Source organism: Arachis hypogaea, chromosome 16 (assembly GCF_003086295.3).
Source record: "Arachis hypogaea cultivar Tifrunner chromosome 16, arahy.Tifrunner.gnm2.J5K5, whole genome shotgun sequence".
NCBI lineage: Eukaryota > Viridiplantae > Streptophyta > Magnoliopsida > Fabales > Fabaceae > Arachis > Arachis hypogaea.
In genome coordinates, this window is record NC_092051.1 from 27546582 (window position 1) to 27562542 (window position 15961).

General features: G+C 37.8%; 1 protein-coding gene across 1 annotated transcript; it reads left to right on the forward strand.

Annotated features, from left to right (window-relative positions):
• The first annotated feature begins 15038 nt into the window (after positions 1-15038).
• On the forward strand, positions 15039-15961 carry LOC140180074 (uncharacterized). Its single transcript, XM_072220470.1, has 2 exons — positions 15039-15363; positions 15510-15961. Exons 1-2 carry the CDS (start codon positions 15039-15041, stop codon positions 15959-15961), a joined length of 777 nt encoding a protein of 258 aa, XP_072076571.1.

The following is a 15961-nucleotide window of genomic DNA, read 5'->3' on the forward strand; positions in this document are numbered from 1 at the left end:
CAGTGGCTTAGATTCTATGACTATTGATGATTTGAGAAGAAATCTTCTTGCTTTTGAAAACACCTATTTAAAAAAAGATTCAAAAAAAAAGGGAATTGCTTTTTCTTCTATGACTAACCCTCTGGATGATGAATCCAGTGATAACTTCTCTGAACATGAATTTGTGTTATTTGCCAAAAAATTCAGGAAAATGATGAAGCTCAAAGGCAAAGGCAGCAGCTCAAGGAAAGTGAAGAAAGACCTTAGCAAAGTAACCTGTTACAACTGCAAGGAAATGGGGCATTTCAAATCTGATTGTCCCAAGTTAAAGAAGGAGGAGAAGCCGAAAAGAGGAAAGAAGAAGGGACTGATGGCTTCATGGGAAGATTTGGAAAATGACTCGGATGATGATGACGAGGAATCTGAAACCAAGTCACAACCTTGTCTCATGGCAGATCACATAGATCAGGTAGTCTTTCATAATCCTAACACTGAAGATCTTCATCTTATGATAGACCACCTTTCTGAAAAAATAAGATGTTTTCTGCTGAAAAATCAAGAACTTGAACAACAAATCACCATTCTTAAGGCTGAAAACAGTTTTTTAAAAGAAAAAGTGAGAGAGGCCGAAACTGCTTGTGATCTTGTTGAAGAGAATAAGCAGTTAAGAGCCCAAATTAAGAGCTGTGAAAGTAATCATTCTGTTCTTGCATATGTGGATTGTTTTAAGCAAAATGAAGAGTTGCTTAAAGAGGTTAAAAGACTTAAGGAAGACTTAGCCAAGTTCACCCAAAGTTCTGAGAATCTGAATCAAATCTTGGCTAGTCAAAAACCTCTTTATGATAGGGCTGGGTTGGGGTTTTATAAATCTGAAAAATCTCATTTTGAAAACATTGCTTCATCTTCAAATGATACAAGGTATCAAGACCCAACCTACTTTAACAAAATAGCAACTCCAAGATTTTGTAGACTATGCAACCGAAATGGACACTTTCCCATTCAATATTTTTTGGTGAAAGAATGATTGGTGATAAGGTTTATAAAATTATTTTTTATTACAATGGCTTAGGACATAGAAGATGGTTTAACATAAAAGGATCCAAAAAGATTTGGATACCTAAGGTTACCTAAGCTTGTTTTGTAGGTGTGCCTAGCATCCAAACGGAAGGAAAATATGTGGTATATGGATAGCGGATGCTCTAGGCATATGACCGGAAAGACAACCTTCTTCATAAAGCTTGATGAATATGATGGAGGACTTGTCACATTCGGTGATGATGCAAAAGGAAAAATTGTGGCTGTTGGGAAAGTGGGTAAAAGTTTCTCATCTTGTATAAATGATGTCCTTCTTGTACATGGCTTGAAACATAATTTACTTAGTGTTAGTCAATTACGTGATTTGGGTTTTGAAGTTATTTTTAAGAAGTTTGTTTGTTTAGTTGTTTGTGAAAAAACTGGGGATGTCCTTTTTGAAGCTAAAAGATGCAACAATGTGTATGGATTAACTCTTGAGGATTTAAAGGAACAAAATGTAACATGCTTTACATCTTTTGAATCTGAAAAATGGCTTTGGCATAGAAAGTTGGGACATGCTAGCATGTATCAAATTTCTAAGCTAGTCAAAAGAAATTTGGTTAGAGGAATTCCAAACATCAAGTTTAATAAGGATCTTACTTGTGACGCTTGTCAATTGGGCAAACAAGTAAAATCCTCTTTTAAATCAAAAAATGGAATCTCAACCAAAAGGCCATTGGAGATGTTACATATTGATCTTTTTGGTCCTACTAGAACTCAAAGTTTAGGAGGTAAACACTATGGTCTTGTGGTGGTAGATGATTACTCTAGATTTGGTTGGGTACTTTTTCTTGCTCATAAGAATGATGCTTTTCATGCCTTTTCCACTCTTTGCAAGAAAATTCAAAACGAAAAGGATTTGAAAATTGTCCACTTGAGAAGTGATCATGGAAGAGAATTTGAAAACCAAGATTTTGAAAAATTATGTGATGACTTAGGAATTTCTCATAATTTTTCATGTCCTAAAACCCCCCAACAAAATGGGGTGGTTGAAAGAAGGAATAGAAGCCTTCAAGAGATGACTAGGGCTATGCTATGTGAGAATGAGATTCCTAAATTTTTGTGGGCTGAAGCTGTGAACACAACATGTTATATTTTGAATAGAACAATCATTAGAAAAGGGTTAAAGAAAACCCCTTATGAGCTATGGAAAGGAACCCCTCCAAATCTTAAGTACTTTCATGTTTTTGGATGCAAATATTTTGTGCTTAATAATAAAGAAAATCTTGGAAAGTTTGATCCAAAATCCTATGAAGGAATGTTTGTTGGATATTCCACCACAAGCAAGGCCTATAGAATTTATCTCAAGGAGCATAGGACTATAGAGGAATCCATACATGTTACTTTTTGTGATTCTAACTTAATTCCTAGTACTGTGATAGATAATGATTCAGATAATGAAGAAGCTGGAACAAGCAAAGAAAACCCCAAATCAGTTCAGAATGAAGAATCTGCCAGTCCAGTTTTGTCTCGTCAGATTGGAGGAGACATTTCCATTTTGTCTCCTGAGCAGGCACGAGCAACTGAAACAGTGAGACCACCAGAAGTTCATCAAAGCTCTACACCTGTCCGAAAGCCTAGAGAATGGAAGTCCATGAAGGGTTATCCTCATAACTTCATCATTGGTGATCCCTCTCAAGGAGTAACAACAAGATCATCCACCAAAAGGCAAACCGAACCTAGCAATCTTGCTCTCTTGTCACAAATAGAGCCCAACAATGTCAAACAAGCTCTTGAGGACCCATCATGGGTTAAAGCAATGCAAGAGGAACTTGCTCAATTTGACAAGAATGAGGATTGGACATTAGTACCTCATCCGGATGGTAAGAAGGTAATTAACGGGTACTAAGTGGGTATTTAAAAATAAACTTGGTGAGGATGGACAAGTTGTTCGTAACAAGGCTAGATTAGTGGCCCAAGGTTATGATCAAGAAGAGGGTATAGATTTTGATGAGTCTTTTGCTTCGGTAGCTAGAATGGAAGCAATTAGGTTGCTTCTTGCCTATGCTACCCATAAGGGTTTTAAAATGTTTCAAATGGATGTTAAATGTGCTTTCCTTAATGGCTTTATTGATAGAGAAGTGTATGTGGCACAACCCCCCGGTTTTGAACATAAAGAGTTTCCAAATCATGTTTTCAAACTAACTAAGGCTCTTTATGGTCTTAGACAATCTCCAAGAGCTTGGTATGAAAGGCTTAGTGCCTTCTTGTTAGAAAATCAATTTCAAAGGGGTACCACCGACACTACTTTATTTATTAAAGCATCTAATGATGATATGCTCCTTGTTCAAGTTTATGTTGATGACATTGTATTTGGATCGGCCAACATTTCCTTGTGTGAAGAGTTTGGAAAACTCATGACTAGTGAGTTTGAGATGAGTTTAATGGGAGAGCTTACTTTCTTTCTTGGCCTCCAAATTAAACAAACTCCTAGTGGTACTTTTATTTACCAAGGAAAGTATGCAAAAGAGCTTATCAAAAAGTTTGGCCTAGAAAACTCCAAATCAATGGGTACTCCAATGCATCCTAATACAAAACTTGAAAAGGATGATGATGGTCAAGATGTGGATGAAACAAGGTATAGAGGAATGATAGGTTCACTTATGTACCTTACCTCTTCTAGACCGGATATAGTCCAAAGTGTGGGTGTATATTCAAGGTTTCAATCTCATCCAAAAGAATCCCATCTTACGGCTGTTAAGCGCATCATTAGATACATTAAGGGAACTTGTGATTATGGCTTGTGGTATCCTAAATCTGATGACTTTTGTGCAGTAGGGTTTTGTGATGCAGATTATGCGGGAGATAGAGTGGATAGAAGGAGCACCTCCAGCATGTGTTGCTTCCTTGGAAGCTCACTCAACATGTGGTCAAGCAGGAAACAAGCCACAGTGGCTCTATCCACAGCTGAAGCTGAATATATTTCCGCATCTGCATGTTGTTCACAATTAATTTGGTTAAAAACACAATTGGAAGATTACAAATTAAAAATCAATAGTATACCCTTATTTTGTGATAATATGAGTACTATAAACATTTCAAAAAATCCAGTTCTGCACTCAAGAACCAAGCACATTGAGATAAAATATCATTTTATTAGGGAACATGTGTAAAAGGGTACTATTGATATTCAATTTGTAAAATCTGAAGACCAAATTGCTGATATTTTTACAAAACCCCTCTGTGAAGACAGATTCTGTGCCCTGAGAAAAAGTTTGGGAATGTTTGATTTAAGTTTCATTGATAAATTGTGAAAATTTGATTCTGTTCAGTTTTGTCTCGTAGGTTTGGACGAGATAAAATTAGAAGCGTTGAAAGGGCTGTGATCAAGGGGGAGACAGTATCTAAAAGTGAATTCTCATGGGCCCCACCAAATTTTCTTGACCCCACTTTGCCGTTATGTTAGTTGTCTCTCTATGCAAATAAAAATCCTCTTCCTTGTGTCATTATATCTTTTTGGAAGTGGTTATTGTCAAATCAAATCCCTCTCTCCATCTAATCCCTTGATTTAAGGCAACAACTTTTCAGTTTTTGATTTCAAAAAAAAAAAAGGGGAATCATTTTGGGTAATAACTACACCATAATGGTCATTAACTGTCCACTAATGGTCATTACCTCCACCAAAGTCTCTCTCTCCAATCCACATTTAATGTGACACTCACCTTGCTTCTCCCCCCACTCAATTCGGTTACTTCAACAATCTTTCATATTCTATTCTTCCATCACCATGAAAAAGAAAACCGCGCTAAGGAAGAGTGAAAGAATCCTCCTCTCTCAAAAACCATCAACCCCTCAAACCCACACTCACATCCACATACATTCTACTTCTTCATCTTCTCCCTCACCCCCAACCAAGCACACCGAAACCATGAGGAAGAAAGTAATAGCACAGAAGAGTTCCAGAAGAAGAAGAAGCAGGAAAAATAAAGAGCCCCGCATTGAGGAAGAGGAAGAATTTCATACCTCGCCCATTCATTCACCACCACCTTCATCACCAAAGAGAACTACCCCCGGAAAAAGCTCACAGAAAACCAAGGGGTTTGCACTAAACAACACCACCGAACCTCCAAATTTGGAATCCCTGGAATTCAAAAACAAGTACAGCAAGACTCACTCTCATTATGATCCAAGCAGATTCAACTCCTGTACCTCTTTTGAGTTTCACAAGGAAGTTATGGAAAAACGTCACTTGTGTGCAACCTACCTTGTCAATCTTGACACTCTCTCTAACAAAGGCATCAACATCTCTCCTCTGTTTGAACTCCTCAACTGGAAGCCACTTCTTCTCATTCAGAAACCAGTCTATCCTGGCCTAGTCCGGGAATTTTATGCCAATATGCGACTCATTGACGGCTCTCTTCATTCCTATGTCAAAAGGGTTCAAATAGCCCTTGATTCTGAGACCATTGGAGCGGCCCTGGGCTTCAAAGATGAAGGACCGCGAGCGTACATGGCAGAAAAATGGGATACACAAGTTGGCGTTTCATACAAAACGGTTCTTCAGCACATTTGCGAGAATCTCTCTGGCTTGCATGGAACAATTCCAACCCACAAAGCTCTAGGACTAGTCAACTCTCTGATTCACTGAATCATCACCCACATTTTGACTCCCCAAAGTGGCTCACACAACCGAGTAACGTTTTCTGACTGTCTCATATTATTTGCTTTGGTTACCTCTACACTGATATCCTTTGGTTATATTATGATTAGGCATATGTGGGATTCTGTTAGAAGTACCAAAAAGGCTAACCTGCCTTATGGTATGTTTTTAACTAGAATTTTTGAATACTTTAAAGTTGATCTGTTAAATGAGGCTGTAGAGAACAAGGTGTCCTCAATCAAAGGAGGAAGAGCGACTAAGGGAACCAAAGGGCGCAAAACTGTTACATCGGATAGTGACGATGAGAGCAGGCCAGAATCTTCCAAAACAGCCAAATCCATCAAACAGATTTTGGGTGAATTCTCAAACATGGCAGAAATGATGGTTCAATCTCACAAAGAGGCCCGTAAGCTAGCTTATGAGAGCGAGAAAGCTTGGAAAAGATGCCAAGATAGGGTCGATCTGATGTTAGAAGGTCTTAAGGAGGATCTGGGAGATGATAGTGAAGAAGGCGCTGAGGACTCTACTTTCCATCTGTCAGATGATTGATGACTATTGTTTTATGTTATTTGATATTGGCATGATTAGGCTCAATCTTTCTTTTGTAGAAGCATGACTTGATACTCACTGCTCCTTGACACTTTGACATATTTAGCATTTTATGAATATTTTATTGTATTGCCAATGCCTTCTTGATGCAGGTACATAATGCCCCTTGATGCCAAAAAGGGGAGGAAATTGGTCCAAAATTGAAACTGGAAAACAGTGGATGAAATTCTCTTTGAGAGTTCATGATCACCCTTGTTGATGATAAATAATGCATTGTGAAAATGCATTAGGATTATGTTTGAAGATGTTTTGTTAATATAGCATTCGGTTCTACTTTAACTACTGCCATTTAATTATCTTGGTAAAATATGTGTTTGTAAGAAATTTGAATTACCTTGATAGAATGATTGATGATTGGATTTATTTTTGGCAGTTCCTTTACTTTGAATTAATGAAAGTTGCTGTGTCTGGAAAGATTATATCATGTTGATAAAAAATATTTTTCCTACCATAACCATGATTGCTCTGATTTAGTGAAAAATATTTGAACAGCAAAATCTTTTTTCAAAATAAATTAATTATGTGGTTTGAGCAGAAAATCAAACTTGTGATAGCAAATAAGTTTTGTATATCATTCTAAACTGCTCATAAATCAAGCATTCAACATTTCAAAATTAATATGTTGAATAACATTGTTGCTTGAAGCTTGATTTAAATTGTTACAGGTATAAAGCTTCCCTTGGTAAGAATAGCATATTTAAAGGGGGAGCCACGTGACATTTTGAAAGGGGAGAAATTCAAATTCAAAGGGAGTACTCTTTACTCAATCTTTAAATTTCTTTCCATTTCAATTTTAATAATGTTTGTCATCAAGGGGGAGATTGATGAGTTTGGAAAACTCTAAACTAATATTTGTGATGACTAAACATTATTAAAAATAATTAATTACAAAATTATTAATCTGATTTTCATTTAACATATATTGATTAAATAATTTTGTTGCAGGTGCTACTTTTAGGCCAAAAATGAAAATCTGGTGCAAGCCCAATATGTTTATAAATGCTCAGCTTTGATATTAATTTATTATGATCATTGTGGCTGAGACAATGTTGTGTTTTAAATTGGGCCCGAATGAGTTTGGTTGCTCTAAGCCCAAGTGTGTCACATGCTTTTCCGTTTGATCATTGTTTGATCAAAATTTCATCAGGAAAGCAAATGTTATTATTGGGCCAGAGATTAAATGTTGTTGCTACCAAGCCCAATTTTAACTTTGATGAATGCCTCTCATGCTTGTTTGGTCCGAAACCAAAATGAGAAAGAAAGCAAAGTTACTTCATGTTTCCAACGGATTCCATTTATCATTATGGGATGGATCTCAAAATCTAATATGCTAGCATTGGAAAGATAAATGTGAGAGAGAGAAATTGATTTGATGGGTTCAGTAGCCTTACACGCTACCTTATGCAAGGAAGTTGAACTTTAATTTCACTTTATCATTACCCATTAGCTAGTGTTTAAATTTCTCTCTCCTCTCTCTCATCTTCGCTTCCTGTTTCGGTCTTTACACAGCAAACCATGGAAGCTCTTGCAACATATCAAGATGAAGCTATGAGCAAGCTAAAGACCATCGAACTAATGATGGCAAGAAAACATAACAAAAGAAAAGTATGCCGTGGCTAAGATCTGCATCACTCTTGGTAAGATTCTGTGATGATATCTTGGCTTCTTCATACCAAAAATGGTTGATGAAGATTCGGCCAGCAAGAGGAGATTCTTGGAGGCATGGCTTGTCTTTGGTTCTGCTCAACCACCACAGGAAGTAGCTAGAGTGGCGAAGTGATGGAAGAGGCAGAGATTAAAGCAGATGAAGTCATCATCATCATGAAGCATCAAGGGCCAGAAATCCATCTTGGAGAGCAAGCCAAGGATGGAGAGCTCGAATTGATGAAGAGTGATGACCAAGGAAGGACTAGAGGTAATTGCATGTTGGTTATTGCATGGTTATCTCTTCTCTCTCTGTGTGGCCGAACCGGTTTCTTGAAGGAAGAAGAAGTTGGCTTGGGTTTTTGGCTTCAAGTGTGGAGGCTTCTCTCTTCTATAAAAAGGGGGAATAGCCACTGATTGGAGCAAGGAGTTAGAAGTAAGCAGTGAGAGTGCAAGGCAGAGGATTCTCAGAGCTACCTAAGCTTACAGATTTTCTTCTCCTTCAATATATTCTATTTAGTATTTTTCTGTTTAATTTTGTCATGTCTTGAGTCTCATGAAAAAAAAAAGCAAACAGTGATGTTTGTATGAAAAAGCCATAGAGCGGAAAAAGGCAGAGAGTGCAAAATTAAAAGAAAAAGCCATAGATGTCTTAGAGTTCCTTTGTACGTCTATGTTGTGTTTCATGATTCTGTGGGAATCCCCTTGTTTGTGAAATTCCATAGATGTCACAAGTGGAATATTTTTTGTGGCTCCTGTGGAAAAGCGAAATAATCTAATCTATATGAATTTTTATGAATCTCACTATGTTAAAGATATTATTGGGATATCTTTGTTAAAAGTTATCCAGGATAAGTTAGGGTTAAACTACTTTGATGCATTGGATGATGTTGCTTTTAGTATAGAGGATAATAGGATGCATGAGAATATGAATAGGTTAGAATTTACAGTTTTTTTAATTATTGTTAATTTTGTACATGTTATACTTCAATTATTGTATTTATTAACATATTTATTTTCAAATATGTCTATAATTCATTGTATAATATCTCGTTGCTATTTGCTTCTTTGGTTGTTTGTTTTTTTTTCAATTATTTTTGAATTTTTTTCGCTTTTTTTATTAATTGCACCTGTAGTCCTGATGTACAAAGAATTGTCAAGAACAATTCAAAAGTAAGCACTGTCCAGAATAGATCAACGACAAAAAAGAGACGGTATGTTCATTTTTTTCTGATTTTAATATTATACTAGTGTTACATGAGTTCTTGATTTTATCATTCTCTGTATAAACTAATTGGTAGTTAAGTTTGTTACAATCAAAATGTATTAGGTAGAAGAATTACTTTCTATTTCAGAATATTTTGTATAACATCATCTTACATCTTTGATTGTTATCATTTTTAGTTTGATGACATTTTTTTATAAATTATCATTGAAACAAATAGATATGTTGTTCTACATCATTACAAGATATTGACTAAGCATGATGTCAAGGCTGATCGAGTTGTAAGTTAGCTTAATGATAGTTTAATATTTATTGGTTACTTTAATTTTTTGTGGAATTAATTTTTTTTTACACAGTATATCCCGTATCAATTTGCTAAGTTACTACCTGAGTCAGGAGGATCAGAAAATTAGAAGCTTGTTGTTGAGGAATCAAAGATTGCTACAAGCTTTGAAATGAATGTTTTGAAAAGTAAAGGGAAAGAACGAGAATACAAAATTGGTCCTAAATGAAAAGATTTTGTGAAAATGCACAAACTTAAAACCTGAGATTCATGTGTGTTTGGGATGATTTCGAAAGATTGATCAGCTGATTCGAGTTTCTGTAACTAAGAAGTAGTACTTTAGTTGGTTTGAAACTTTTTTATGTTACTTTTGGATATGTATTACATTTTGAAACTTAGGCTTTTCATGTTCTGAAATTTAAAATATGTGTAGTGGGTGAATTTGTTACTTAATCTATGTAATCTTTTGAAACATGAAATTGTCCTAATTGATCTCTGTGACAATTGTATCAATCTTAAAATAAAAACTCGAGGAAAAAATATTTGGATACCTTCACATGAGGTAGAGAAGTTATTTGCTTTCTATAACTTCAAAAGCATTGTGAGGATTTGTTTAATGTATGTCACAAGTGGAATTTTTTTATGGCTCCTGTGGATAAGCGAAATAATCCAATCTATATGGATTTTTATGAATTTCACAATGTTAAAGATATTATTGGGATATCTTTATTAAAAGTTATCCAGGATAAGTTAGGGTTAAAGTACTTTGATGCGTTGGATGATGTTGCTTCTAGTATAGAGGATAATGGGATGCATGAGAATATGAATAGGTTAGAATTTATAGTTTTTTTAATTATTGTTAATTTTGTACATGTTATACTTCAATTATTGTATTTATTAACATATTTATTTTCAAATATGTCTATAATTCATTGTATAATATCACGTTGTTGTTTGCTTCTTTGGTTGTCTATTTTTTTTTCAATTATTTTTGAATTTTTTCGCTTTTTGTAAGAACCGCAACTAATTAACCAGTTAATTAAGTAATTAATTGCCCAAATTAGACTTCAAAAAGTTAGAGTGAGAATTTGAGGATTTAAAGGTGATTTTCGGACTCAGTAGGTCTTTCTGAGTCAGGAAATGTACTTTTTGTGAAAAACCACGAAAAACTGTGAACCGACAGTTGAACCGGTTCAAGTCTGCCCGGTACCGCTTGAGAAAAAGTGAAAACCGGCAAAAACCTTAGAAAAATATTAGAAATGAAAAATTGAGCATTAATTTTAAAGGTTTGGCCCGAAGTTGTGCCAAACAAGCTAAAATCGCTAATGGGTAGGATCGGGCCCAAGTTGGACCCAAGCCCAACATATATAAGGGTTCATAAGTGAACCCACCAGCCACTAAACACAACAACACACAGCAGAAAATAGAAAGGGGAGAAGGGGAAGGAGAAGCACTATTTACCATCTTCTTCCGAAGCTCATATCTTAAGCTAGAGAGCTCCGATCCCCGCACCATTTGCGGCTACGCGTTTCTCGTGAAGAGCTCTACAAAACCCATACAAGAAACTGGAGAGGTAACCACGAAATCCTTTCTATTCTTCTCTCCAAAATTTTTGTTCCTAGGGCTTTGGAGTTAAATGAGTTTTTGTGACTTTGGATGTTTAGGTTTGCTCTAAGCCTTACTTAGCCTTGGGTTTTGACATCCAAATCTGTTGGAAGAGGTAAGAGCCATTAAACCCTTGTGAATTTATGTTTAATTAGAACCCTAGGTTGATTTGAGGTGAATTGTATGCATATAGTTTGATTATTGTGACTTTGGGAGCTTTTGGAACCTAATTGTGCTTATTGGAGTGGAATTGAAAGCTTGGATTGTGTTGGAAAGCATAGCTTGTGCTCGTTTGGGCTTTGGTGCATAAAGAGAATCGGCCAAGGTATGGTTTCGGTTTCCTCTATGTTGTAATATTCATAGACACTTAGGCTAGTGACCCATAGGATAGGTTTGAATTATAATGGTTGATGAGTTGTTTGAAATGTTAATGTATGATGATTTATGATGGTGTGATGATTATTGAGGTGAAGGTATGATGATTTCTAATGTTAAGATATATGTGGAATTAATGTTAATGATATGGTTATGTGGTTTGAAGAGTTGAATGGGGATTAGTTGTGGTATTGCATGATTGGTATTGATGGTTGGAGAACGGTGAAATGTGATGAAAAGATGTGGTAAGTGATGAATTTTTGACCCAAGAGGGTAGTTGTGCTGTAAATGGGAGGTTGATGTTGTTTTGGTTGGAGGTGGTTCGAGAATTGGGAATATTTGGTAAATGTGGCTTTTGGTAAAATTGGATTTTTAGTGAACTTTGCTCGATCATAACTTTTGCATTGGTTTTCAAAACTGATTGAAGTTTATTTAGAATTAAAGATCTTTGAAAACCCTTTAAATTGATATAAAGTTTGTTAAATTTGGAATTTTGTAGAGGAAGTTATGATCATTCAAAGTTGGTGTTAAAAATATGAAATTCTGCAAAGTTGCAGAATTTCATGATTACTGATATGTGCGGGCACACACACTTGTGCGGACGCACACCCTGCGAGAATTTTGACCTGTGCGAACGCATACACCTGTGCACACACACAGGCAGGGGAGTGCGTTCTGTTTGCAGCGCTAGCACAGCTTGTGCGTGCGTACATCTAGGGAAGAATTTCAACCTGTGCGGATGCACACGTCGGGAAGGCCAGTCTATTGGGGCGCTGGCACAGGTTGTGCGAGTGAACAGATTCTGAAAGTTTTGCCACCTGTGCATACGCACACCCCTATGCGTACGCACACATTTTAAAATTTCCTGGGCGTGCTCACGCACAGACCCCTGTGCGGCCGCACACGTCCTGTTTCTCAAATTTTGCTTATTTTTCAACTATTCTACCTTCCCAACAAGGTTGTAAGCTTCTAAAACACCATTTTAAGACTTTTGGGCCTAGTTTTGAGTATTAGAACATGGGATATAACTTAAGGGTCCTAGTACATGATTTTATGATAAATTAGAAAATGGAGGCCTAGGTTTCTGGCGTGCTGAGAATGGTTGACGTTAAGTGAAGGATGATTGATATATGAGATGAGGAAAGAGGAACTTTTGATATTTGGAACTTGAGTTATGAATGGACAGTGGTTCAGATGAGTTGAGGACTCAGATTGAGACGATGGATCTCTGTATACTGAAAATGCTTTCTGAAAACCACTGAAATAATGTTTTTACTGAGATTATGAGACGCTATGCGCCCGGCAGGGATGGTGGTTAATCCCGCCTGTCGAGGTGGCGGTGGCGGCGTAAGGACGGTGGTTAATCCTGCTTACGTTGAGATGTGAGGTCTGAGGCAAGAGTATCCCGCTCGCATCCCTTCGGATCTATAGGCGTGCAGGCGCCGGTACCTGGATAGTGATCCGGGCACTATATCTCGGGGGTTCCAATATGAGAAATCTGAAGGGCGACGTCTCCATGGAGATGTGTCGGGTTGGCAGTTGAACCGACAGTGTGATATCATAGCCAGTAGGGCAGGCATTCATCATATGCATTTTCTATCTGCTTGTTTGCTTTGCCGACTTGTAATTGTATGCCCAATTGAATAACATGCCTATTTGCTTACTTGATCTACTTGCCTTGTATGCTTTTATTTGTGAATTACTTGCATTGTTATTAATTGTGCTTTCTACTGGAATTGAGGAGGTTCAGAAGGCGGTGGCAATGGGATCGCATGGAGGATAGGTTGGTAAAGGCTGTGGGACAGCGGTGTTTGGTTAGAATAGAAATCCCTTAAGATAGATCACCCAGTTTATTTATGATAAGGTTTATATTATGCTTATTTGTTTTAGAATGCTTTAAGTTTGAATCTTGTGATGGATGTAAAGCTTAGGATTGCCTTTGGCATCCCGGGGTCTTATATCCTACATCACTAGGCACTGTTATCATACTGAGAACCTCCGGTTTTCATACCATATCTTTGTTGTGTTTTTCAGATGCAAGTCGCAACCCACCTCGGTGAGTTGCTTTGGATGGTGACAGAAGCGGAGGATCTTGGATTCTTTTGGAGTCTTTTTGGTTTATCTTGTTTATACATCTCTCCTTTTGTATTTTGTTTAGCCTAGAGGCTTGTATTTGAGAGAACAAAACTTGTATAAGCTATTTTTCAACTGTCAGGTTTCTGTATGGTTCTGTATACCTGTATATGGCTAGTCGGCTTAAACTCCACGAGTCGAGGCTAGTTTCCTATGATATTATATACTTATATTTTGTTGTATCTTGTCTGTTTCTTGTGCCTTAAGATAGTAGCTTCGTTAGTACGTTTTGCGCTTTTGAAATCCTATTTTTGAGCTATATCCTTCATCGGGATTCTAGATTATATTATTTCTTATATATATATATATATATATATATATATATATATATATATATATATATATATATATATATATATATATATATATACGTATGAGCTTAGAATTGTCGTAGTCTCTAATTAACCTTTGCTTTATGACACGAGGTAAAGCTTAGGCTAATTAGGGTGTTACATTTAGTGGTATCAAAGCGGTTCGTCCTCGTGAGCCTGAGGGATGGACCGATTGTGCTTCATTGCATACTCTGTGTGTCTTTTCTTTGATGCTATTAGGTTATCTACTTGATATGTGCATAGCATGCTTGTTTGTGAGTGCCTATTTGGGATAATTGAAGCATTAGGCTTTTGATATTGAGATTGATCACCTTGTTATCGATTGTTTGGTGTAGATAGGAACCCTAATGGCCACTCCCGGGCGAGGTCGAACACGTACACGAGAAAGTAGGAATGAGCAGCCAACTGATAACCATGCCGGGTTCATAGCGGCAATGGCGAATCTCGCTAATACCATGGAAGCTAATGCTGCTGTGACTCTGCAAGCTGTGCAGAGGTTAGGCCAACCGGCGGGGAATGGCAATGGGAACAGAGAAGGAAATGCCAACGATAATGCTGAGGGAAATGGCGATAACACGGGAGGAGTTCCGATGACCTTGGACACGTTCCTCAAGGTTCATCCGCTAACTTTCCGAGGATCTACAAATCCTACTGAAGCGGATCATTGGTTCCAAGCCATGGAGCGTGCTTTACAGGCGCAACATGTTCCACTCAATCAGTATGTAGAGTTTGCCGCTTATCAGCTTGCGGGAGAGGCCCAGCCCTGGTGGCAAGCAGAGTGTCGCTTGCTACAGCTCCAGAACGCTGATGTTTCATGGGAGGTGTTCCAAACGGCCTTTTACAAGAAATACTTCCCTGAGTCTGCAAGGGAAGTAAATGAGATGGAACTGATGCAGCTGAAGCAAGGTTCCATGTTTGTGGCAGATTACACCAACAAGTTTGAGGAACTCTGTAGGTTTTCTGGGGTATGTCAAGGTGCCCCGGAGACTTACAAGAGCTGGAAGTGCATTAAATACCAGAGAGGTTTAAAGGATAGTATTATGATTGATGTGGCACCTATGGAGATCCGTTGGTGAACAAGGCTAGAGTGGTGGAAGAATATGCCAAGACCGTGGCGACGACCAAGGACACTCATGGAGGGAGCTCTAGTCAGGGGCGTGGCAAGTACTCCCATCCTAGATGTCAAAGCTTCAAAAGAGGAGGATAGCGCCTCAAGGTCAACGAGGTTTCAGGAAGAACACTCAGACTCAGTTTCAATATGCTAAAGGGAGAGGAAATCTGAGTAAGAATTCTCTGGATTTGACTTGTGTATGTTGTGGGCGTTTTCATCCTTTTGACTCATGCAAAATTGGTTTAGCTGGTTGTTTCATTTGTGGGTTGCCTGGCCACATTACGAGGGATTGCACTCGTGGGAGGAACCAGAATGCGGGCCAAAGTCAACATCAAGGTCGAGTCTTTGCTGTGAATGCCAAGGATGCTTCTAAGGCAGATCCGTTGATGAGAGGTATATGTCTAATTGGTGATAAGTCCTTAGTTGCATTATATGATACTGGAGCTTCGCATTCGTTTATTTCGTTTGCTAAAGTTGAGGAATTAGGTTTGAAAGTGTCAGAGTTACCTTTTGCTCTGCATGTACATACTCCGCATCAGACAGTTATGACTATAGACAAGTAGGTTTCAAGCTCGAGGGTAGAGACTTTGTGCATAATTTGATTTGTTTACCAATGGTGGGGCTAGAGATGATTTTGGAGTTTGATTGGTTGTCGAAGAATCGGGTTTTGTTGGATTGTTTTGAACGGATAATTCGGTTTATGCCGGACGGAGAAAATAAAGCGGTGGTAGCTACGGGATATTACTTGAACTCTGTAATGGTGCACTATAGTGGGGAGGAGTGTCATGGTTATATTCTGTTGGCTGCTAATGCGTTGGGCGATGCCCAGAAATTAGATCAGATACCGGTGGTTAAAGATTTTCCAGAAGTGTTCCCGGAAGATATCCCTGAGTTCCCACCTCAAAGGAAAATTGAGTTTGCGATTGAATTGGTGTCGGGAGCCGGACCAGTGTCGATTGAGCCTTATAGAATGGCTCCGACAGAGCTGTGA